At 48.0% G+C, this 25,996-nt stretch overlaps 1 protein-coding gene across 5 annotated transcripts; it reads right to left on the bottom strand.

The window, feature by feature from the left end:
• Positions 1 to 2,950: 2,950 nt before the first annotated feature.
• AAR2 (AAR2 splicing factor) lies at positions 2,951 to 24,719 on the bottom strand. 5 transcript variants are annotated; one of them, XM_044986144.1, is made up of 4 exons: positions 24,634 to 24,719; positions 22,535 to 23,337; positions 13,390 to 13,619; positions 2,951 to 6,448 (listed from the first exon to the last, which is right to left on the bottom strand). In XM_044986144.1, the coding sequence occupies exons 2-4, from the start codon at positions 23,289 to 23,291 to the stop codon at positions 6,281 to 6,283; spliced, it is 1,155 nt and encodes a 384-aa protein (XP_044842079.1). In that variant the 5' UTR covers positions 23,292 to 23,337; positions 24,634 to 24,719; the 3' UTR covers positions 2,951 to 6,280. The 5 variants fall into 5 exon arrangements, with proteins under 5 accessions (XP_044842079.1, XP_044842077.1, XP_044842078.1 ...); XM_044986142.1 differs by lacking the exon at positions 24,634 to 24,719 and adding an exon at positions 24,468 to 24,496; XM_044986143.1 differs by lacking the exon at positions 24,634 to 24,719 and adding an exon at positions 23,689 to 23,807.
• Positions 24,720 to 25,996: the final 1,277 nt, after the last annotated feature.

Below are 25,996 nucleotides of genomic sequence, written 5' to 3'. Positions count from 1 at the left end.
TATTCAAGGTTGTGAAGTGCTTTGAGATCTACTGTTGAGAAGGGCTGTATAAGAAAGAAGCATTATTATTAACTGGTTTTAAATTACTCTTTTGTGGGCCAATTTATACAGGATGGGCACACCTTGGCTCAGAGGCCTAGCTCCTCAAAGATATTTAGGCACATAACTCCATTAAAATTAATGGGTGTTAGACACCTAAATTCCTTTAAAAACCTAGCCCACAGAGACTAAGTTACTATCCAAGTCAGAGGCAGATCTGCAAATGGAACTTAAAGAGTCCTGGCCTAACCCTATGCTCCTACCACAAGACCATCATTCCACGTCACCATTCAATGGAGCAAAGCCCTGACTCCCCAGCACTGGGTTGAAATACCAACCCCACAGCCATGCAAGCATGTGGGGTACAAAAACCCTCCAGCCGTTCCAGCTTTGGATTTGCAATCTTGGAAACTTTTTTAAGTATTTGAGAAAAACGTAACTCTGAACTCAGTTTGTGTGTGAGGGGTTGTTTATAGACCACGGCACAGGAATGACTATCTTTAAATAGGTCTATTGAAAAAGCTGCCAGGCTTGCAGAGAGAGGTTTTCCTTGGATGTCACCCCTCTGTCAGATTCGCCTTCCCCCCCAACCTGCTTCCTGGCGCCACAAATTTGAGAGCTGTCAGCAGGCAATTCAACTCACAAAGATGCTGTGACAAATGCGAGCCCAGCCTCTTTGTTTCAAATCCCTGGAGGATCACAAAGCCCTTCAAGCTGAAGTTGATGAACACCACTGCAAACCGGAGATAAGCTCCGCTGGGAAGCAAGCAATGCTCAGCCCTGGCACCTGATTGGCAAAGCTTCAGCAGCGTGACCTAGTTCTGCAACTGCAGAGCTTTGGTGGCAGCTTTTTTCCCCCTCACGTAAATTCAAAACCCTCCAAGCAAGTTACCACAGAGGTAGGTGATAGAGCAAGCTACACTGATGGATTCAAAACATCGGCTTGGGATTGAGATATATATATAGATTTGTCATATTGATTACGCGAACCCATTTGGATCGTTTGGTAAGGTTGCCTTGCGGCTTATTTAGTGTCTCTTAATGAGGCCCCTAAGGTGACAGGAGTCAATGTGACTCATACATTAATTACATGCTACAGAATGATCATGCTGTATTTCGCCTTCCCCCAAACATGCTCCAATTCCACTGTATAGTCTTTTACAATCCATGCCTCAGCGGGCCAGAGCAGTGACTGCTGGGCTACTGCACAGTCTCAAAGGCCAGTATTGTAATGCAGTGAGAGAGCCTCGTAGTGAGGGGATATGTATAAGGCACCAAGCATCGCTCAAGAGGGAGGAAAACTAGCTTTGAAATTCCGGCAGTTCACCTCACATTGGAACATCCCTCCACAGCACATATGCTTTAAAGCAAGTCAAGGGGGTGAGGTTCCACAGTGTAGGGGGTAGTTGAATAAGTTGGTCCATGACAACACTTGGAAAGTTTATTTTCTTTCCTCCTTTGGAGGAAAGGACAAGACACGAATCTCCACTTTCCTAAGACTCTATGCTAGCCATCCCTCAAAAGAATCAGAGGCGGGCTTTGTTCAGTGCTACTCCAAGTATTGGCCACAACAGGAGAAAATTTACTCCAGATAATGATATTTTTTCTTGCCCTCAGCTAAGCCATTGAGAATGACAATCCCCTCCTTAGTCTAAGGCACAAATGGCAGTCAGGTGCTTAACTGCCATGTGTGCTTCTGAAAACTTCTCCCTAAGATTAAATATTTTTTTAAAATTGGGTAAAAGAGACAAAGCTTAAAAATATTTAAGGAAATAGAAAAGACTAACTGAAAAACATGACAAAAAACTGCAGGACAGGCTAAGGTTAACTTTAATAAACAAAGAGAATATGGTTAAACTGTAAAGGCTAAAGTTAATAATTAAGAAAATAGAAAGAGGCTACCACTAAATACAAGCAGGATTAAACGATTTCTGGAGTTTAAAGAGAGAGGTTAAGTATTCATACAGAATTTAAAAAATATGGCTCTTCCCTCTGACTTCTTTGCTTGTGTTTTACAACTAGTCCCCCTCCTCTCATCCCACTGTTTAGATTACAAACTCTTTCAGACAGGAGCAGTCTCTTTTTGTGTGTTTGAACAGCATCCAGCCCAATGGGATCACAATGGTGTTCAAGCTCTTTGGGCACTACTGTAGTACAAATGCTAATGCTGCTCAGAAGGGAAGCTGCCTTATAAAACAGCTTGGACAGGCTGAATGGATGGATCACTGGCACAAATCCACCTGAAAACACAGAGACAAATGGACTTTGCTTTTCAGGCAGATGGAGAGGAGATGGAAATCACAAAGGAAGCCTCATGCATGCAGATAGGATGAGATGTGCAATTTTTGTCACTGTTCAATTACACCTGTCTAAGGAAACCAATTGACTTGAAGAGTGACAGGCAAAATGAAAATTAAGTGTTTTTCCCCTTTCTCCCATCGACAAGTTGCCACATCATCATGACAGAGCGGCTCTCACATTGTTTTTCCCAACCCAAATGAGTGATTTTTTCTTTAAATTTGCAGGGTCGGTGGGCAGAAAGATGCTTTTTATGATTTCAGATGCAGGAGTATGGATGGGCTTTTAGCACCAAGGGGGAAACACGGAGTAGAAACACTTCTGGTTCTGCAAACTGCAATAGAAACATAGTGAAATAGAAGATGGGGCAGCACCTGTCACCACTGGCAGTAGGCGTGCAAGGTTCTGCATAGGCACATCCTCAGGCTTGTGGAATCCTCAAGGATGCTGACAGGGCAGCAGGAGTCACTGCAGAGAACAAGGCGGTTCACCTCTCATTCAGGAATGAGTGCAACACACACTGCTCTGATTAGCAGCAGTGACAATACCACTCAAGGGACACGAGTGCCATCACCTCTTCTTACTCGAGCACCTTTGGCAGAACAGTGTTCCACGAAGTGGAAAGCCAGCACACCCGCTGCTGCACTGATAGTTCATGACACTTGAAAAGCTGCTGTCCAGATCCTAATTGCTTACTGTATCACTGTTGCAAACTCATCTACTATACTTCATTAGTTTCCCATAATGCACATACATAATGATGATCTAAGAGAGCAAGACTGCTACCAATCAAGTTTATCTGTAGCAGAAAAGACTACAAAAAAGTGGGTGGTAGTTACATTTTATTTTCTCAATTACTGGTAGAAAAATTGTTTATCTGATTTCTAAGATGTAAAAAAAAAAAAATTTTTAAAGTTATTACCAGCATGTAGAATAAAATCACATTAAAACTAACACATCAAGCATACAAAGTATACGTTTTGACAGGATCCACAGAAACAGAATATTGTGCAGCCTTAGGTTGTTCTGTATCCCTTGAGAACTCTCCTTCCCCACCCTGCAAACGGCATCATATTGAGCCTGCCTTCCAGATGAGAAGGAACTGGAGCTCAATGCTGCTCTGGATGAGGCATAGCAGTCACTGCAGAGCAATGGAAGACAGCTCTTTAGCACTGAGCCAAGCATGCTGTTTCTGCAGCACTCCCAGGTCAGCGTGGATGGAGAAATCACATATGGTTCTTTTGCTTGGTACTGCAGAGCGCTATCAGGTCAGTGAAAACAAAAATAAAGTTATCTATGATGAAAGCATTGAAACACCAATTATAGGTAATTTGATGGAACAACAGCTGCCGGGAGAGTATCCCTTGCAAATAGAAGTACCTGAAGGGTATAAATATGCAAAGGAGGCGGTGGGGAGGAGAGGGGGAGGGAGAAGCGCACTACTGTGTGGTATAAGAAATAGCACTTGCACTAACTAGATGAAATTGAGCAAAGGAAGATCTAGGCAGTAAAACTTTGCTAATGATGTTACCTGTTAGAGTGAAATGGTCTCCCGAGGACCCTCGTTACTCAACTCATTTAAACTAGACAGAACAAAAACACTAGCTAAACACACACTCGAGAACAATCCTACAATGGCTGAGCATAGTGGTTGAGATTGCTTGTAACCAGGGTGGATGGATTTAAATCACCCAGTGGAAAGCCTCGATTTAAATCATCCGTTTTAATCAACTTTTCCATTTGTACTTTGCACCTTTCTTTAGAAAATAGTGTTTCTCATTAGTGATATAACCTATAGTTATATAGGAGGGTACACTATTACTATATACATTTATTTAAGCAATTATATAGCTTAATATTTTCAGATTCTTAACTGTACATTTTTAGTATGTTAAATGCTTCTTTACTAGGTAATAACTTTTTTGCATGATTTGTGTCAAGCTGCATTAGGATAACTGGAATTTAATTAAACTCACAAAACAGCACAATTTTTTAAAAAAACAAAACAACCTGAAATGCTTTAGATGCATAAACTTCTCTTATCAAAACATGATTCACATTTATAACTAAATGATTTATTAAACAGAGGGATTAACTATAGTCAGTGAATTATACTAATTATTTCAGGTCAGTCTGGGAAAATTTTCAAATATGTCTAAGTGAAAGTAACTGCAGCTTAAGTTCCTACTCGCCTAAGTCTCTTGAAAATGACACAGTCTCCTAAGTTACTTAGGCTATTGTACCATATTTATAAAACTTGACTTCAAAAGTTAGAATCAGGGGGAAAACATCTTTCTTTATGCAGAAAAGCAGCCTTTAAATCAAAGTTTTTGATAGAGGCTCATGGATTCGGCATATTTATTTATTACTTAAATTATTTAAGAAATTATAATGTTTAGTTCTTAACATATTTTGCATTACATGGATTTCATTTTAAACAAGTTTATTTTTAAAAAAAGAAAAATTATAAACAAAAAAGCCATTGATTTTTATTCACCCTGCACTTAACAGATCTTTTCCTATCTTATTTGTGTGACTGGTACGTGGTTATTCAAAGGCAGGGTATCATGTGTCCTCTCACAGACAACGCACAGTATCTTGCATTATGCTATGCTAGTTTACCTCCTCGGTCTGAGCTGTCCTTGGATGAGAGAAAAATCATTGATACTCTACTTCAAGATGACGAGTACAATAACATTGACACTGCTATGATAAGGCCGGAAAAATAATAGACTAACATACAACTTGGCTAAAATAATTCACACACAAAAGACTGCAGGGATATTTTTCTAGGAAAGTAACATAGGAAGATTTATTTTGAACTACTATTGTGAAAGACTAATAAGTAGGTTATCGTGTTGGGCACATATACAATAAATTCCTTAAGGAGTCTAACTATCTAGAAAGAAACAAGCAAGTTGAACACAGCCTAATCCCTACAACAGTAGGGATTCTTGTTTAAAAATAAACACAAACAAAAAACCCCACTGTCTTACACAGAGTAAGAATTACAGGATAACAATGACAGGAATTCAGCTCTGAATGAACACCAGAGTCCTCACATGATTATTAATGAGATGATCAGTGAGAAGCAAAAAATAATTACAGGAACAGTTCCAGAGATCTCAAACAACAAGAACAGTCGGTGAAAAATCTGACCTTGTATCTGTGGCTGGCTTTTTGTTTCGAATACCAGGTGACTACTGCCCAAAAATTCAATTTCTGGTTACCAAACTCTCCAGATTCTCTTACACCAGGCTAAGTAGATTCAGTCTCTCTGCCACTGCAATTACAGTGTTGTCAGTGTTTATGTAAAGGTGTTACTCCTCTGATCTGGTTATTTTAGTGTCAGAGCTATGGAATAGGAGGATTTAGAAAAGGATATTTTTTTCCATCGCAGCATGCTATTGCAGAAGTACAGTCAACATGGGTTGGGGCTGGAGAAGGATGTAGTGATCACAGGTAGTTCAACCTACCTCCTAATTCTAAAGGCATGAAGCTAGAGTACAGGCTCCAGACTCTAGAAGGCAAATGGTTTCATGTAGGGCTTCTTCAATATAAGATGGCTACGGCCATCCAACAGGTGGTTATGTCCATGAACTAGCACTTGTAGAAGAGCTAAGGAAATACAGGTTCCCTGAGTACTCAAAGTGACCCTGGATGCATTGCATCATGTGGGTATACTCTGTCCCAGTGGCTTGTAGAACAATGCCCGAGCCCACAACAAAAGAGCTCTGGCCTGGAGACCCAATATGCAGCGTTTCTGGGCTTCCCAGATCTGATTCTATAGCAGGAGCAGGAATCGGCTCCGGATCACCAAGTTCATTTCACAGGATGAGATACAGAATTAAGAAAGCTGGCAAATTCGGGAAGAGGGGAAGAAAAATAAGCTAAACAAACAAACAAAAAAACCCCAGTGCTTGGTTCCACAACAGCATTTCATTCAGTCCAATAGCACTCCTTCTGGCAGCTCCACTACCACAGGGGCACAGTCATCTGGCTCAGCCTCAAAGTCCCATTTGAATTTCTTAGTTAGGTGGGCTTTAAATTTTTCTGCCTTTTTCCTCAGCGTCCTGTCAACGGTGGAGCTGCAGGTGTAGGAAAAAAACACCTAAAAGAATACATTAGAAGTCAGTAAGATAATCACAGAGGCGGCATGTGACGTTGCAGTCTATATGATTTTATAAAAATTTGATGAGTGAATAGAATGTAACTGGAATATGCGTCATGCAAAAGGTCTCTTGTAAAGTATCATTATAAAGCTTATTATCTACTGAGTGTGATCATCCTATTTGTATAAATGTATCACTCTTGTATCTGAAACTAGAAATATGAAATATAACTCTGAGGGCCTATAGTAATTATGCAAAGTGTGGGCCATTAATGGTGGTTTGGAATCTTGATGACTCCCATTAACCAGGACAATTGTCTGCAGATGGGTGTATTTTACCTGTAAGTCTTCCTGTATACCTGTGTGCTGGTAAGTGGGCAATGAAGTCTTGCAGTGACATGTGATCATGTCACCTGAACTGGAATCCATCTTTAACCTGGTGTCTTTCCATTGAGAAGGAGGGTTGGAAACCCAGAGAGGGACAAAGAATTCCTGCCTTATGCAAAAGATATATAAAGGGATGGAACAGAACAAAGGGGAGACAGGAACCATCATGAAGAATCCCCTAGCTACCACCTGAGCTGGAACAAGGGCTGTACCAGGGGAAAGAATTGTGCCCAGGCCTGGAAGGGGTCCAGTCTGAGGAAAAAACTTACTGAAGCATCTCTGAGGGTGAGATTATCTGTATTCAGTTTGATTAGACATAGATTTGCGCGTTTTATTTTATTTTGCTTGGTGACTTACTTTGTTCTGTCTGTTACTACTTGGAACCACTTAAATCCTACTTTCTGTATTTAATAAAATCACTTTTTACTTATTAATTAATTCAGCGTATGTATTAATACCTGGGGGTGCAATCAACTGTGCATGTCTCTCTATCAGTGTTATAGAGGGTGAACAATTTATGAGTAAACTTTATACAGGGTAAAACGGATTTTTTTGGGTTTAGATCCCATTAGGAGTTGGGCATCTGAGTGTTAAAGGCAGGAATATTTCTGCTACCTGCTTTCAGGTAAACCTGCAGCTTTGGGGCAAGTAATTCAGATCCTGGGTCTGTGTTGGAGCAGACGGGAAGTGCTGGAGTCCTGAGCTGGCAGGGAAAACAGGAGAGGAGGCAGTCTTGGCACATTGGTTGGCAGCTCCCAGGGGGGTTTCTGTGATCCAACCCGTCACAGTAATGCATGTTTTCCCTGCCTTGACTGGGGCCAAAGAGCCTTTCTATGGGATGGGCAGATTTCAGTTTCAGGTTAGTCTGGCTTGAGAGGAACTTTAGTTGCAGGGTTTCAGAAGTGGCCATGGGGCTACAGGCAGCTCCTTAACAAGGCACTGCAGTCTCCATCTTCACTCAATAGCCAAGATAAACACTGCCTTCGTTCCACAAACTCAGCGAGGGTCAGGACTATTTTAATCTTTGAAAACAGAGGAATGGAGGGGAGTCTTGTTTCAAATAGGGATATGCATGGAGTTAAACATGTATGGTGGGGCTTCAAAAGAGTGCAAGTGATGCCACTGAAAGTGAATTAAACCTTTACTCTTAAGTCACTTATTTAGGAGTTTCAGAATGTCCCATCCACAAAAGACAACAGCAGTGGAAGAAAAGGCCAGCTCAATGCAGGGCCGCCCAGAGGATTCCAAGGGCCCGGGGTCTTCGGCGGCGGGGGGCCCTTCCCTTCCGGGACCCGCCGCCAAAGTGCCCCGAAGACCCGCGGCGGGAGCCCCCCGCCGCCGTATTACCGCCGAAGCGGGACCCGCCGCCGAAGCGCAGCCCGGTCTTCAGCGGGGGTGGGGGTCCCCGCCACGGGCCTTCGGGGCACTTCGGCGGCGGGTCCCGGAACAGAAGGGGCCCCCCGCCGCCAAAGACCCCGGGCTGCGCTTTGGCAGCGGCGGGTCCCGCTCCCCCCCGCCCCGGCCTCAGCCTCAGCCTCTTACCCGAGCGCGTCTCCGGCGGGGCCTGAGCTCCGTCCCGCTCAGAGCCGTGTGGTGAGGGGGCGGGGCTGTGAGCTCCACGCCGAGCGGAGGGAGCTGAGCTCAGCCCGGAGCTCCCAGCCCCGCCCCCGACCACGCGGCTCTGAGCGGGGCGGGGCTCAGGGGCTCGGACGGAGACTCGGCGCTTGATGCGCTGAGGCTCCAGGAGAGGGGCAGAGGCGGGAGCCTCCGCTCTTCTCTTGGGGGCCCCTGTGGAGCCCGGGGCAAATTGCCCCCTTTGCCCCCCGCTCTGGGCGGCCCTGGCTCAATGACTAGAGGTTCAAACCCAGTCTCTGAAGCCAAAGGGCAGACACGAAACATTTTGTCTGAATGCACTTGGTGCAGCTTTAAATAGCGATGATACAGGCACTACTGCAGAGTTCTAGGCAGGCATTCGAAGTTGGGACTGTGAACCTTGGAGACTTGAGACTTTGTTTTGTTTTAATTTTAAGGGCAAAGTCAAAGACTTGGTCTTGTTTATTCTCGAGACCAAGTTTCCTGCAGGTAATGGTTTATAACTGCTAAACAGATGGAGGCGGACAGCAGAGAGGCTTAGAAGTACCAATCTCCTTCCCCCTAGGGAATGGGATTCCAATAAGATGGCCACCTATGAAAACAACATGCCCATCGCAGCAGTTGCCCATCCCATACAATCTCTGAGCAGCTGGCACTATCAGCTGAGGAGAGACCTAGGCCCAGACTGAGGTGCATTGATGAGGCTTTTTTTTGAGGGGAGGAGGGCGTGAGCAGTTTTAGTTTTTGACCGTAACAAATGCTTAAAAACAAACCCCAAATATTTTAGGCAGATTAAACCAAATCCAAATTAGAACTAACTATTGTGTGACTGAGAACTCATAGCACGAATCATAAGCATGCGTCCTGACCTGGGGGCAGAACCAGGGGGGTCTGACCACCCTCCCTTTCTTTATGGCTAGATACGGAGCAGATCCCCACAGTTTTGTCTGCTGTAACATGTGACCACAATATGGTTCTCCAGCATTTCCAATGTCTTAGAGAACAGGCAGGGATCTCCTGAAGAAACTGCCTTGGAGACTGGAGAAATGGAGGGCATCCCCTAGAACAGCTGTTTGAAAATTCAAATGTCTAATCATCATGCACATTACAGACATCCCTGAAGATCCTTGAACACAGGTAGCTACAACCTGGAAAGACCCTAAAGGAGGGATTTTTTAATGTCTCACTTACACATAAACCCATTAACTTTTCACACATTCACAGTTTTTCTGTGGCACTTCAGACAGTTATTGCAGATGTGTCTGACTAACCAGGATTTTCAGCCTCATAGCCCCATCTCTCCTCCTGCTTGAATTTGTGACACAGAACTCATTTCCACAGCAAACGGATGCTCTAAGCTAAAGAATTTCATTGCAGGATCCAGCTGAAGGTAAAGCCCCTTTGGGAAGAATGCTGTTATTCAAAAGAGCTCTATAGACAGCAGGAGAAAACACTGAAAATGAATGGCAAAGTTCATTGCTTTGTGTATAACTGTTTGGTTTTTCCTTGTTCATTCTATTGTGAAACTGCCTCTTCACAAAGAAACATTATCAAAACTCTCCTATAAAATGAGGCCAGTGTTAAAAATGGGACTAACAGTGAGATCGTGGGGTTCTACATTTATCCCGCTCAATAAGTTACTCATCAAATTTGTGCTTATAGAAGCCAAAAAAAATTTTTTTTTTAAACTTCAAGTGCTGCAAAAAACTCAGTCTAGGCCTAGGGTATGAAAATCAAGCGGTGTTCTTTCTGCCTCTTCAACTACCACCAGGAATAAGGATTCTGCAATTGAAGCTCAAGGAAGGTTCCATGCAAGAGGTGGAATAGAATCCAGCTCCCATTCCCATGGATTCAATGACTCTAAAGTGGTAGCAGGAATAAACTTGATCAGTGAAACGAGCAGACAGGTTCAATTTTACCATGTCACTTTTCTGATTACAATTACACTTTAAGATTGTTCTCTGCTGCCAACGGTGCTGTGTGTTTTACCCAGGCACGTGTGGTAAGAGGTGAGTTCACTGTATTATTTCCTTGTGTTCCCCAGTCTGTCTGCTGCATATCCGTCTTATTCTTAGAATGTAAGCTCTTTTTGTTCTGTCTTTGTACAGCACCTAGCACAATGGGGTCCTGATCCATGACTGGGGCACCTAGGCACTCCCAGAATACAAATAATTAATCACAGTACTCCCACCAGCACCGAGAGCAGTAATGTCAGTAGAGAACCTTTAGTGACAAAAAGCTGGCTTTCACCCAAAGCATTTTTCTTTTGTGCAGTTATGAGTGCAATGACCACCATCAGACATCAGTGAGCACTGAACCCACGACCTCTCACATAATAGTATCAGTTCTTTAGCTTCAGCAGTATAGGCTAAAGCTGGGCTTTCAAAAAGGCCTAAAAGAGGTAGATACCCAAATCTCATTGACAGTCAACAGGATTTGGCTTCAAGCCACTCCTCTGAAAATCCCACTCCAAGTCCACTAGCTGAAAGCAGTAGCAAGTTGATATTTTCTTACATGATCCACCACTAGCGGGGACAAAAACATACTTTGCCAATGGGTTACACGAAGAGCTGGGCAGGAAACGGTTTTCCTGTCACAAAAGAATGTGAGATTTAAGAAATTTTTCCGTCACAAATTGGAACAAAAAGCTGAAATCTAAAAATTTTTGTGAACTGAAAATCCAAAAAAAGTTTCAGATCAGATCAGCAGAAATGTTTTGTTTCAATAATTTCAGAATGTTTCATTTGTTTTGACCCTTTAAGATTTAAATTTTTTTCACATTTTTGCTGTATATTAACTTACATTTCTAAATGAAAATAGTTTTGAAATGGAAAAATTGAACTTTTCATTTAAAAAATGTCAAAACCAAATGTTTCAATTTCAAAACAAAATTTTTTTCTTCAAAAACCAAAACATTTATCAAAACTTTCCTACCAAAAGTTTCAGTTCTGATAAATCGGCATTTTCTGATAAACAATACTTCATAAAAAAATTCCCAGCCAGCTCTAGTTACATGAATATTTCCTACAACTGGCAAATGTTGAAGACTTTTATCCTTAACTCAAAGCTTTTGCTCATTAAAAGTACATCTACAATGCAAAGAACCCAGAGGCAGCGAGTCTCAAAGCCCAGATCAACAAAATAGGAGTGCAGATGTTCTGCCTGGGCTGGAGCCCAGGTTCTGAAACCCAGTGAAGGAACGTCTACACTGATATTTTTAGCCCCATAGCAAGAGCCTGAGTCAGCTGACCTCTGAGACTTGCTGCCACAGGGTTTTATTTTTAAAAGCAACGTAGACATGCCTTAACATTCTAAAACAGCTAAGCAATGCTCAGCCCATCAGACCACAGAGTTCATTCCATACGTCGAACCTGAGAAGCTGGCATGAAAGGACATGTTGCAGTTTGGCTAATTTTCAGTTTACAGTTTTATTGAGTGTAAAAATAATGTTCATTTTAATGAAACTGATTATATTAATTACCGGCTTCATGGTGTTTTTATAGCAGTGGAAGGAAGCTTTTAGGAAGTCTCACTTTCAGTTTGTGGGGAACAGGCCTATCCTGCATTGTGACACTGATCGAAACTGTTCACAAGTGGGAGTCATTAGGGGCCGATGGAGGAACTCTCTACACCGAAAACAGCACCTCTTAGTTTCTAGCCAATTAAGATATTGAAATATTCTATAGCAGCAGCAAATAGTCACAAATACAGAAATGTGACCGATCCATCTGACAAGGGAGGAGGTGGTACACAAGGCCTATAAATCATCTACAGCACATCTTGAACAATTACTGCCAAGAATAAAAATCTTCACTGCTAAATACGCACGTATGTGTCTTTGGGTTGTTGTTTTTTTAAAGAGGAAAACTTAAAGAGGCAGAAAATGGAATTTCGTTTAGCTATTAAATCTTTATGAATATTTACTAAGATGTTAGAGTGATTAAATAAAGGGGAGGTATTTTATAACCACATCCTTCAGATCTTGCTGTGCTGGATTATAAAGCTTTGCTGTGGCTGCCTCAGCATCAATGCAGACTTTTCTGCATTCTGGGCAATCGTCTCTAAATTCCCAGTGGGTAACAGCCTGATTCAAGGCAAACAAGTGAGCATGATACAAAGCCCAAGACAAGGGGGATGGGGAAGGGTCCTCTTTGATACTGCCAGTGCTCTAAGTTCATAACGAGCTTCACTCCAACTTCTTCATGAACAGAACCCTCTGACAATTTAAACTGATCTAAATCAGTATCAAAGGAAAGTTTCCATTATGATGTGTCAAATTCAGATCCCCTTGCACTCACTCAAATCCCCTTACTAATGTTTAGTGTAAGTGAGTCTAAGGCCTTGTCTACATTAAGAAAATATGTACTGCTGCAACTAAATTGATTTACTCACATAGGCAGATACCCCTAATATAGATATACTGCTATATTGGACTGGACTGGACTTTAACTCTCACTTAAGATACATGAGGCCAGTGTTAATTGCCTGGAAGGCACAAAAGATTTAGTCTCTCCCCCGCACCCTTACCTCCTCCTGTTAGCTGCTTTTCTTGTTACGCTGCTCTGCTGGCCCTGCTATATGTGGGTTAACTCCATTTACACTGCCTAAGACTCCCATCACAGTCTCAATGGGTCAAATTCAGAGGTGAGGTGTAAGTGGGTTGTGTGTAAGCAACGTATAACATACACATTGAGGGGGGAGGGGAGGAGGGGAGTGTATCTTACACAAGGTTTTGTTCCCCCAGACTCCCCTCTGAATTTGGCTGAGTCTGGCTTTGCATGCCCACTCATTTCTTGTGAGTTCAATCCTTGAGGAGGCCACTTAGGGATCTGGGGAAAAAATTGGTCCTGCTAGTGAAGGCAGGGGCTGGACTAGATGACCTTTCAAGGTCCCTTCCAGTTCTAGGAGATTGGTATATCTCCAATTATTACCTTTTATTACCTGCACAGCTGGTAACTTACCTGTAAGGTGCTGGTTAAAAAGTTGTCCTGAGAGACTATGTCCACAAAGAAGTCAGCTGGGATTTCACTGAGCTGGTGGTACAGGACAGAAATGAGGTTGGTGTAGAGGACCTGATGCTTCCCTATGGCATCCTCTGATCTGCACAAAACATTCAGAAGTTTTTTCCAGTGCTCAAATGCATCATAGACGTTCCCAATCAGGAAGCAGATGAAAGCAAACTGCAGTTCAGCTGGAAACACCCAGTCAGGGAGGGCATGGAAAAAAGAGACAGGGAAGAACTTTAGTCATTCAACCATAAGTGGAACCGAGGATTAAATTACTTTTGTGGACAATGTCGATTTTTGCACACTTTCGCTGAGTTTGTCTTGTTGACACACAAACAGCACTCTGTACTCCTGATGACTATATTAGCAGTCGTCAGTCCTCCAAGCACTGACCATTCTCCACCCCTTTGACTACATGACTGAGAAGCAAGCATAGCACAATCAAAGAGGACATGTTATAGCAATGACCGTTAACCTTCTCATCACGAAATATTCATAAGCATTCATAAACGGCGTCTGAGAACAATGTCACTACCAAGTGATTTCCAGAGATTGTGCTGTGGTGTTTGGGTTGTCACAAAACATTACTTCTCATAGACTCAGACTTTAAGGTCAGAAGGGACCAATATGATTGTTTAGTCTGACCTCCTGCACAACGCAGGCCACAGAAACTCACCCACCCACTCCCGCAACAAACCCCTAACCTTTGTCTGAGTCATTGAAGTCCTCTACCTATTACTGAAACACTACAACACAAAGCCAAGACATTACATCAAGATTTTGTGGTCTCCTGAGACCCCATTTAACACAATCTTGCCTCATAGCTGCTAGGAGGGAATAGTGATCTCTCTATGCCTCTCCTTGCCTTTCCTGAGCCCACGTGTCCAAAAAGGGGCAGCAGGGAAATTGCTGCTGCCACCATAACTAGACAGTGACATGGGTACCACAGTATGGACACATGCAGGCAGACAACAAGAGCAATCTATGTGCGCAGAAGACAATGTGTTATTGCTGTTACAGCAGCTTTGCTCTCCTAGGCCTGGTCCCTCCTTAAAAGTTAGGTTGACATAGCTATGGTGCTCGGGATATGAACAATCCACACCCCTGAGAGCTGTAAACATGCCGTCCTAACCCCAGATTAGGCTAAACTGATGGAAGAATTCCACTATTGATGCTCGACGAGGTGGATTACCAACAGCAATGAAAAAATCCCTTCCAACATTGTAGGTAGCATCTACACTACAGCACTACAGTCCTTAGTATAGATGTGGCCTTATTTTGCCACGCAGGGCTCAGAATTACCAAATGTTTAGACAGTCACTTTGCCAATAGTGTCCCCTCATGCTTCTCACAGAGCACTGGGAAATGGTAGCTAGCTGGGAAGGACATTAACTGTTTTTACCCCCTAGAACATTTCACAATACAGTTCTGCTTTTTTAGAAGATAGTTAACAGATAAAACGACGAGGATGTGAGAAGAATTTCTAGTAAATACATCCAGAGTTTATCTTGAGGGTAACAGTGTCATCTCAGCTTGGTTTCAGAGTCCTCAACAGAGCTGGCATTAACTTGTAGCAGACGTTGCCATTGTTTCCAGTGGAGTTAGCAGCTAATTACAGCAATTCTATTGAGGGCCACCAGCTGGTAATTTCTGATATGTCAGTAAATAATGCATGTCACATTCTTCTGTACAATGCGTACAGTCTTTGTTCAAAGCTTTTCCTCACAACAATCCCCGAATCCTACCAGAAGGCGTCACCAGTGGAGCACAAGAGAAGGTTTCAATTTCCTAAACTTGCTTCTTCCCTGTCTTTCAGCCATGGCTGCTCTAATATGGGAGCAGTGGGGGAGAGAAAGGCTTACCATGTTCAAGATTCCCTGCTGCTTAGTTATTTTAATGAAAACTGGAAGTTAACAATAAATGGCTACAGGTAAAGTGTTGCAGCAGTCAAAGCCAACTGACCAATTTCTGCATGTCACAATGATGTCCTATTTGTAGCACTTTCCTACTTCTAGGATAACCCATTCTCTCTATTCCCAAGTTGAAGAATTATGTTGACACCCATCACACTGCAATTAATGATTTCAATGCACTGAAAAAGACGGTTACTCACCGTTGTAACTGTTGTTCTTTGAGATGTGTTGCTCCTATCCATTCCAGTTAGGTGTGCGCGCCGCGCGTGCACGGCTCTTCGGAAGATTTTTACCCTAGCAACACTCGGTGGGTCGGCTGGGCGCCCCCTGGAGTGGCGCCGCTATGGCGCAGGATATATACCCCTGCCGACCCATCCGCCCCTCAGTTCCTTCTTGCCGGCTACTCCGACAGTGGGGAGTACACATCTCGAAGAACAACAGTTACAACGGTGAGTAACCGTCTTTTCTTCTTCGAGTGATTGCTCCTATGCATTCCAGTTAGGTGATTCCCAAGCCTTACGTAGGCGGTGGGGTCGGAGTTAGATGTTGCAGGATGCAAAACTGCTGAGCCAAAGGCTGCATCATCTGTGGACTCTTGGGCCAATGAGGCAAAAGGTGTGGACCGAGGGCCAGGTAGTTGCACTACACATTCCCTGAAAGAGTACGTGAGCCAGGAAGGCAGCAGAGAAGCCTGAGCCCTGGTGGAATGTGAAGTAAGGTGGCTCTATGGAACATGGGCCAAACCCCAGGAGGTGCGGATGCACGATGTCATTGAAGACGAAATCCTCTAGGAGGAGACAGGCATGCCCCTCGTCTGGCACGCCAGCACGACCAAGATTTGGGGGCGTTACGAAAGGGCTTTGCCCGCTCGATATAGATTGCGGATGCCCTATGGACGTCTAGGGAGGGCAATTGTTGCTCTCCTTGCTATAAGTGAGGCTTCAGAAAGAAGACCGGAAGGAAGATATCCTGGATGATATGAGAGGCTGACACCACCTTTAGGGAGGAAGGCCGGACGTGGTCACAACTGCCCTTGTCCTTGAGAGACACAGTATACCGTGGGTCCATCGTGAGCACCTCAAGCTCGGAGACTCGTCTGGCCTATGGAAAGGCCACAAGGAAAAACTGTCTTCCAGGACAGGTATGTCAGCAAGTATGTCGTCAGTGGCTCGAATGGGCAATCATAAAACTGGTTAGAACCAGGTCGAAGACCCAGGTTTTGGCGGGGGCCAACTGGGGGGGGGGTATAACGCTCCAAGCCCTTGAGGAACCTAGAAACCACAAGGTGTAAGAATACGGAGCGGCCACTCTCCGCTGGGTGGAAGGGAGAGATGGCTGCCAAGAGTGCCCTTAATGAGGACCGCGCCAGGTGCTGCTGTTTGAGAGACCAGAGGTAGTCCAAGACGGACTGGATCGGGACCTTGGCAGGAGAAACATTGTGCGTTTCGCAGCAGCAGGAGAAACGCTTCCACTCTGCCAGATACGTTAACCGAGTGGAAGATTTCCTACCACCCAGGAGAATCCTGTAGAACCGAGGCAGAACAATGCAACTGGGATCGGTTTAGCCACGCAGCAGCTATGCTGTGAGGTGCAGGGATTACAAGTCTGGGTGGTGAAGCTTGCCGTGATCCCGCGTTATGGGGTCTGGGCAAAGAGGCAGGGAAATAGGGTTGGCTACCGACAGGGGTAGCAACCTGGTGTACCAGTGCTGCCTGGGTTACGCTGGAGCGATCATGATCAGGTGCGCTCTGTCCCTGCGGAGTTTTGGCAGGACCTTGTGAACCAGCGGGAACGGTGGAAAGCGTACAGCCGATGGCTCATCCACGGCATCAGAAAAACACTTCCAAGATCGAGCCCGGGGAGAGGCCTTGGAATGAGGAAAACTTCTCTCTCTTTTCGTTCACGCGAGAGCGAAGAGGGCTATGCGGGGAAAGTCCCACTTCTGAAAAATGGAATGGAAATGTCCGGAGGAAACGACCACTTGTGAGACAGGAAGGATCTGCTGAGGCGATCCGCCAGCTGAAATGCATGGTATACAAGGCAGACTGCTCTCAGCTTTCGGACACTGATATGGAAGGCCAGCTCTTGAGCCGACCGAAGGCCGTGAGTGCGAAACTGACCCAGGTGAGCACCCAGCCGAGAGATGGGGTGTTTGTCATGAGGGACCCCGAGGAGTGAATGGAACAGCATCCCTGGATACACCAGGGAGGGCGCTGACTCCCGGTCAAGGGAGCCTAGGATGCTCAGGGGGAACGAGACGACCATGAGAATGCTATCTCTGCCCGGGTGGTACACCAAGGTGAGCCACGATTGAAGTGGACGGAAGCGAAGCCTGGCATGTTTGGAAACAAACGTGGAGACAGCCATGTGACTCAGGAACCTAGGCAAGTGCGAGCCAAAGTTGTCGGGAAGGTCTGTAGACCTTGTATAAATGTAACCATCGCCTGCAACCGAGGCGGAGGTAAGCAGGCTCTGGCGAGACTGGAGTCCAGGATGGCCCCAATGAATTCTATTCCCTGTGTGGGAATCAGAGTGGATTTTTCTATTGATCATCAGGCCTAGACACAGGAATAGGTCCGTGTCGATGCCCACATGACTGGTAACTTGGGCTCGGTGGTCCCTCTGGAAACGACGGTAAGCCCGAAACCGGGGGTACCTTCTCTGTGGAGGAGAAATGGCGACGTGAAAATACGCGCCCTTCATATCGAGGGCGGCATACCAGTCTCCGGGATCCAAGGATGGGATGACGGTCCCCATGGGTACCATGCGGAACTTATCTGCATCGTGAACTTGTTGAGTCCCGCAGATCTAGGATAGGTCTGAGACCTCCCTTCGCCTAGGGGATTAGGTTTCGTCCTTAGGTACCTCCTGTATAGCTCCGATGAAGAGGAGCGTCCGCACCTCTTACAAGAGGAATCGCTCATGAGAGGAGTCCCTAAGAGGGACGAGGATGGGTAGGCTTTTGCCCCATTGGCGGTTAGACGGACCCTAATTTTGGCTCCTTTGGGGTCCTGATTGACGCCTACGACCGCGTAAGCGACGCCTGCTGGCAAAGTCCTGGCTTTGTCTAGGCGCAGGGTAAGAGCGGTCAGGCTGGGGACGGAAGGGTCGGCGCTGAAGCACCGGCGTGTGCATGCCGAGAGAGAGCAGAAAGTGACGCTGTTGCCCTTTAGGCTTTGCAGCCTAGGGCCAGTTTTTTTTTTTTTTTTCCAGAGAACAGGCCTTTGCCATTGAAGGGCAAGTTCTGTATAGTGTGCAGCAGCTGCGAGGGAAGGCTTGAAAACTGGAGCCATGAAAAGCGCCTTGTGGCAACACCCGAGGCCAGAGTCGTGGCAGCGGAGTCAGCTGCATCCAACGAGGCCTGGAGGGAAGCTCTCGCTAGTGACTGCCTTTGTTCCAGGAGGGCATTGAACTCTTGACGGGAGTTCTGAAGAACCGACTCTGTAAATTTGCCCACCGCCACCCATAGTAGCGGCTAAGCAGGGCTTGCTAGTTTGCTACACAAAGTTGCAGGGCTCCTGCCGAGTACATCTTACGGCCCAGTAAGACCCTTCGGCTAGCCTCCTTGGCTTTAGGGGCTGGGGCCTGCTGGCCATGGCGTTCCATCCCCTTGCGGGACTGGATGACAAGGGAGCAGGGGGGGGTAGATGTACCTATAGGTACTCATACCCCCTGGATGATACCATGCACTTGCGCCCCGATCAGAGGAGGGCCCGAGCAGTATGTTTCTGCCCCCGCCTCATCTGGGGAGGAGGCAGAAGAAAGGCCAGGGACAAGCGGGTCCTGTGTGGGCTCGCGCTCCTGGACGACCTCCTGACCCGGTGGGATCTGGAAGCCCGGTGGCTGAACCGGGGCTTGCTCCGTACTGGTCGGAGGGGGACGGCTAATTGTCACCTCTGGCACCCAGAGCTCCGCCGGAACGGAGCGAGATGGGAGCACCGGTATGCCTCTGGCGTGGTAGTACGCCCAAGGTGACTAGAAGGACCACTGATAGGTCTCCTGGAAGACTGTGGAGGGCACATCAGAAAACAGTACTGCGCATATGAAGTGTCCGCACGTGGCAACACTGATGCGTGGCTGGATGGCCCTGAAGGAGCTGAAGAGCCTTTGGTAGAGTCTCCTTCTCTAACTGACATCGCTCGACGCGGCCCCGGGGATTGGTACCGGGAGACATACCGGTACCGAGAACGGGACCTGCCACCGGATCTGTGCCGGGCAGTCGACCGAGAGCACGAGGCTCAATGTTCAGGAATGGCTACGGGAGTCTCGGTGCCTGGGGCGGTGCCAGGAGCGGGATCGGTGCCGAGTGTACCGGGCCAGCGAACGGGACGCCGACCGGTGCTGCGAGTACCAAAGGCACCGAAATAGAGAATGGTGCCGAGACTGCGAGCGGTGTCGGGACCTCGATCGGTGACGGGACAGAGAATGTCTGCGGGACCGCGATCGGGAACGGTGCCGCTCTGCGGTACCGACGCAGGGTGGCGTGAGCAAGACAGGCTCGCCGATAGACAATATAACCCGCACCGGCGGTGTCGGGGGTTAAAGCAGCACAGGCTCTGCCCTTGCCATCAACTCCCTCGCTGTGGAAATGTTTCCAGCGTGGAGGGAATAGTGAGCTCGACCACAGCTCGCACCAGGGAGCGTTCAGGCGCTGGACTCGACGGCTCTTGCGTGTCCGGAGTCTACGGTGCTGATACTGTCGGTGCCGCAGCAGGTACCGGTGCCGGGCAGTACGACGTAGTAGAGCGCTCAGGCTGCGGAGCGGGCGACTCGGACGCAGCTTAAAAGCGAGCTCGACCACGGTTCGTACCGGGGAGCTTTCCAGCACCGGACTCGACGGCTCTTGCCTGGCCGGAGTTAACGGTGTGGATACTGTCGGTGCCGCGGCAGACATCGGTGCCGGGCGATCCGACTGAGCATAGCGCTCGGCTGCGGAGCAGGCGGCTCGGACGCAGCGTCATAGCGAGCTCGACCACGGTCCGTACCGGGGAGCTTTCCAGCACTGGACTCGATGGCTCTTGCCTGGCCGGAGTTAATGGTGCGGATATTGTCGGTGCCGCGGCAGACATCGGTGCCGGGCGAACCGACTGAGCGTAGCACTCGGCTGCGGAGCAGGCAGCTCGGACGCAGCGCCATAGCGAGCTCGACCACGGTTCGTACTGGGGAGCCTTCCAGCACCGGACTCGATGGCTCTTGCCTGGCCAGGGTTAATGGTGCGGATATTGTCGGTGCCGCGGCCGACATCGGTGCCAGGCGCTCCGACTGAGCATAGCGCTCGGCTGCGGAGCAGGCGGCTCAGACGCAGCAAGTATATCGTGCCTCTTCATCCTCCAGGAGAGGGAACCATGCCGAGTGGACGTCGGAGCCAGCGAGGGCCAGTGCCGGGAGGCCTTGGCGGTACCGGTGATCCGGTGCTGAGGGAGCGCTCCTTGAAGACTAACCAGCGCTCGGCACCGAGAGCGGAGGAGCAAGAGCTGCTTCCCTCAGGAGCTGCTTGAGACGAAAGTCCCGCTCCCCTTTGTTCTCGGATTAAAGGCCTCACAAATGCGGCACTTATATGCTAGTTGAGATTCCTCGAGGCACTTAGGAGAGGATCTCTTGTCGGCATCGGCTTGTGGCCGGCCGAGCAGTGTAGAACCCTGTGGACCGGGCATCGGACCCGGCACCGGGTGAGGGGAAGGGGATAAACCCCGAACCCCTGAAAATAAATACTATACTACAAACAAATAAAGTTAACTACAACTATAAACATCTGAACTATATACTAAACAAGAGAAACTACGAGTAGCTAGGGAAGTGGAGGTCAGCTAAGCCGCGCTCCACTGTTCCAACGGCCGTCACGGGCGGGAAGAAGGAACTGAGGGGCGGATGGGTCGGCAGGGGTATATATCCTGCGCCATAGCGGCGCCACTCCAGGGGGCGCCCAGCCGACCCACCGAGTGTTGCTAGGGTAAAAAACTTCCAAAGAGCCGTGCACGCACGGCGCGCACACCTAACTGGAATGCATAGGAGCAATCACTCGAAGAAGAACTGTACCATCCACAGCCTCTTCCCCGTGATCACCTTTTACAATGAAAATATGTATAGATAAACATAAGGGTGGTGGTTTAAAAAGCGTCATTTTGGGGTTTTTTAGTTAATTGACAGGCTGCCAGGAGAGGCAGAACCAAACAATGTACTATGGAGGAAAAGACCCCAGAGACCGATGTGAAAGGAACATTAGGGGAAAAGAGAGATGCCCATAGCAATATGGAGAGAGTTCCATAGCTAACATTTCACACACTGCTCTGAAAATTCATGCATAGTAAGTTGCACTGAAAAGCACTTTGCATTTAAGGATCTCAAAATGCTTTACAAACATTAAGCCCCCAAACACCCTGTGAGATAGGGAATGTATTATCCTTGTTAATTGGAGGCACAGAAAGGCTAAGAGACTTGCCAAAAATCCAAATGCTAATTTACTGGCAAGAGTGGAACTAGAACAGGAGTGAGCAAACTACGCTCAGGGGCTGGATCTGGCACCACATCTCTGTGCCCCCTGGGGGCTCCGTTCGCTGCCCTCGCCTCGAGGTACCGTGCCCCGCAGCTCCCATTGGCCGGGAACAGGGAACTGCAGCGAATGGGAGCTTTGGGGGACATACCCACAGGTGAGGGAAGTGCGCAATAGAGCCCTCTTCTCCCCCCACCCCCTAGGGGCCACAGGGACGTGGTCCCGGCCACTTCCGGGAGCGGCACGGGGCCAGGGCAGGCAGGGAGCCCACCTTAGCCCCGCTGACACCCTGGAGCTGCTCCAGGTAAGCGGCGCTGAGCCAGAGCCTGCACCCCAACCCCCTGCCACACCCTGTCTGCATGCATCCCAACCCCCTACTCTGAGCCCCCTTGTACACCCTGCACCCCAGCCCAGAGCCCCCTCATACTCCCCGCGCTGCTCCTGCGGCCCAACCCCCTACCCACCGCACCTCCTCCCACATCCCGCACCCCAACCCCCAGCCCTACATTCATGGCCCTGCATGCAATTTCTCCACCCAGATGCGGCCCTCGGGCCAAAAAGTTTGCCCACTCCTGAACTAGATTCCGATTCTCAGTTTCATACTATAGACTATAATGATTGCTGGACACCATTCTTGCTGTTAAGCATTCAAGGCTGTTTGCGATGACTCCGTTTCTGGGACAGCCTTTGTACTCACCGAGCACATCCTGGGGCTGGCTGGAGTACCGTTTGTTAATCACCGTTTCCAGAGCATAGCTAAGGTCCATACTGTGCCTGGTTATTTCCTCAGGAGTAGCACCATCAGGGTACATCTGCTTTGGCATCTCTGTGAACCGGATCTCAGTGCCAGCTTTCAGCTTCATTTTGGGCAGTCGGGCCAGGCCTTCTGCGTAGCTCTTACATTCTGTGTCATATGGGGGCAGGTTCTGTTCAGCTCTGTCTTTGGTGTGCTTCCCAGCTAGAACCGGCAGAACCTCTGAAAAGGCACAGATCTGTCCGCTCTCTGGCTGCAGCTTCTTCATCACTGATTCACTGATGAAGTTAGTGAGGGAGATCCATTTCTTGAGGGTCTCATATGGGTATGGCCCAAGAAACTTGTCCATCTCCTGGAGGTTTGACCTCATTATTTCAATCTCTTCTTCAGATGCTGGGGTGAGGTCCACTTCCTCATTTGATGAGTTCCAGTGCAGAATCTGCAAATCTCGCTGCTGCAGGCTTAAAAAGAAGCCAGTACGGGGACCTGTCTCTTTGGTGTTATACCTGTTGACAGAGCTATAGTGGAAGAAATGGATGCCTGGAGGGATCATCTTGACTCCCCGGAATCTGGGGCCCACATGCCAAGTGTTGTAATCAATGCCAAACTCTGTCCCCTCAGGCATGTTCAAAATGACAACTGTGGCACCCTCAAAAAAGAGTCTCTTGGCCAGGTCTGGATCTATCTGCATCTCTGCCATCTTGTCTGCTGGTCCTTTCGTTATGTCAGGCCTCTCCACCAGGAATCTAGGATAGGGCAAGCACATTGTACTTGTATTACATAAATACACAGATGCTTCCATCCAGCATATTTTATTAAAACCTTGGCAGGTTAATATAACGCAATGCTGTACTTCTGGACTGTACGCTCCCTGAGGCAGGGCTGTTTTGATATCTGTGCCTAACAGTTCTCTTTACTGTGTAAGTGCTTAATAAATAACAATACATAGGTGCCTAGGCACCCAGACATGCAGCCTTCTGACCCCAGCCCCTGAGCTCAGAGCAGCAATTCGCTGCACTAGCCAAGGCGAGAGGAGGGAAAGCTATAGCAATACAATGATATTTAGCAGCCAGCCAAAGTCAGTCCTAAAAACGTACCAAGGAAAGCACGATATCTACTCACAGCCCTTCCAGTGAGGATCACGAGAAACATCACAGATTATAGCCCCGCAATACACATCCCGCCGTAGCGTGTCAGTAAACGAGGTGTATTTATAAAAATACTCAGCAGATAACCCCCGCCCCCAGGCTTCCCCGTCCTGGCCTAATCTCCCAGACGCCGGTCTGCCCCCTTGGCCCCAGTGAACCTCCCCGTCCCGGGTACGACTCCCCTCACCCGGCACCCCTCCCGGGTACAACTCCCCCCACCCCAGCACCCCTCCCCCTCCTCCCGGGTACGACTCCCCCCCGCCGGCAGCCGTCCCCCTCCTCCCGGGTACGACTCCCCCCCGCCGGCAGCCGTCCCCCTCCTCCTGGGTACGACTCCCCTCACCCGGCACCCCTCCCGGGTACGACTCCCCCCACCCCAGCACCCCTCCCCCTCCTCCCGGGTACGACTCCCCTCACCCCCCGGCAGCCGTCCCCCTCCTCCCGGGTACGACTCCCCTCACCCCGGCACCAACCTCCGTTGCTCAGTCAGGGGGTTAAATCCCCCCGCCCCGCCCCGGGCGCTAGGGAGGTTTCAGCCCCGCTGCTCACCGGGCTCCCGCTCTGCGCCTCAGACAGTGCGCGAGCGCCGGACCCGGAAGCGCAGCTACTTCCGCCAGCCCAGCGGGTGCCACCGGGAAAGCGGCCCGGGCAGCCCCATTGCCCCCGCAGAAAGGGCCCTGCCCCCCTCCAGCCCGGGAGTCCCCGCCCATACGCAAGGGTGGCATTACCACGTGACAGCGTGTCAGAGATGCTGACGCCATCAGCCGCGTTCTTAGCTCAGGTGTAGGGGTCTAGCTAATGACCCCACAGCAATGAAATCCACATCTGGTCCAGGGCCACTGACTTGGGCTGGAGCTGGAGCCTGGGCCCCTCCCCGCTCACAGAGGCTCCTACCTGAAGGAGAGAATGAACGTCTGGCCGCCACGCTCCTTGTGAGAGTGGCCGCTGAGGAGGAACGGGGGAAATAAATGTCCACAGCGCTTAGTACCAGTGGTCTGAGGAGATCCGGGCCAAGCACTGAGGAAAAGAGAAGACTTAGATGGGACATGGTAGCAGTTTTCCAGTATCTAAAAGGGTGTCATCAGGAGGAGGAAGAAAACCTGTTCATCTTAGCCTCTAATGATAGAACAAGAAGCAATGGGCTTAAACTGCAGCAAGGGAGGTTTAGGTTGGACATTAGGAAAAAGTTCCTAACTGCCAAGGTGGTTAAACACTGGAATAAACTGCCTAGGGAGGTTGTGGACTCTCCGTCTCTGGAGATATTTAAGAGTAGGTTAGATAAATGTCTATCCGGGATGGTCTAGACAGTATTTGGTCCTGCCATGAGGGCAGGGAAGTGGACTTGATGACCTCTCGAGGTCCCTTCCAGTCCTAGAATCTATGAATCTATGAAGTGGGAAAGGTGGTTTGCAAATATGGGGAAAGTGGAACCTGGCATCCTGGGAACCCATCAAAAGGCCTGTTTAGCAGCCCTAGGTGTCTAGATGGAGCAGGCATTGATACAGAGGCAGAAAGAGGAGACTGCCTCTGTAATCCCTACTCTTCTTTCTCTGCAGGTTCTGCTAAGGAGCCAGGGCAGAGTAACAGTGGGTCTGCTGTGGGCCACAGAAGTGCTTTCTGGGTGGGGCTGGAGTGTACAACCCAGAGGACTTTAGAGTTGTCCTAGCGATCTTCAAGCAATGGAGCTTGGAGTCAATTTGCTCCAAAACCAGCAAAGACCCTTCAAAGAGCGGGTCCTGTAAAGTGTGTTGCAGCCACCCCAACAGGTATCACTGAGGGAAAAATTTCCAACAGCTGCATGGGACACATCTCGTGCACACCAAGGGTGGAATCAACATGTACACTCACTTGAACTACCTTGAACAAAGACTGTAGCTTGTAAAGTTAGATCTAAGCCATTAGAAAGAAAATTTTAACGTTTGTTTGCTTGTTAGCCTCGTACTGGTCTGGGCTGGACTCCAAAACCTCACATCCCCACAGCAGTAAAAATACAGCCCGACCATGGAACATCTCCAAAATAATGTTTCAACATAAATAGTGTTAATAATTGCATGTCATTGACTTGACTAGTAGAAATCCACTTGTGGCTTTCCGTCATGCCCTCCATCCTAGTCCAGGGAAGAAATGAAGACAAAACTTGCCCTTCTCTTACAAAGAAACCCTTCAGGGACAGGATTTGCCTACCAGCCCACTCCTAATTCCCAAATGGATGGCAATTTTACCCACCTTGCCCTAAGTTTCCATCTACCTACTACAC

The sequence above is a fragment of the Mauremys mutica genome, chromosome 13 (assembly GCF_020497125.1).
Source record: "Mauremys mutica isolate MM-2020 ecotype Southern chromosome 13, ASM2049712v1, whole genome shotgun sequence".
NCBI lineage: Eukaryota > Metazoa > Chordata > Testudines > Geoemydidae > Mauremys > Mauremys mutica.
The sequence above is the reverse complement of the archived record's forward strand: the minus strand, read 5'-3'. Positions and strand labels throughout refer to the sequence as shown.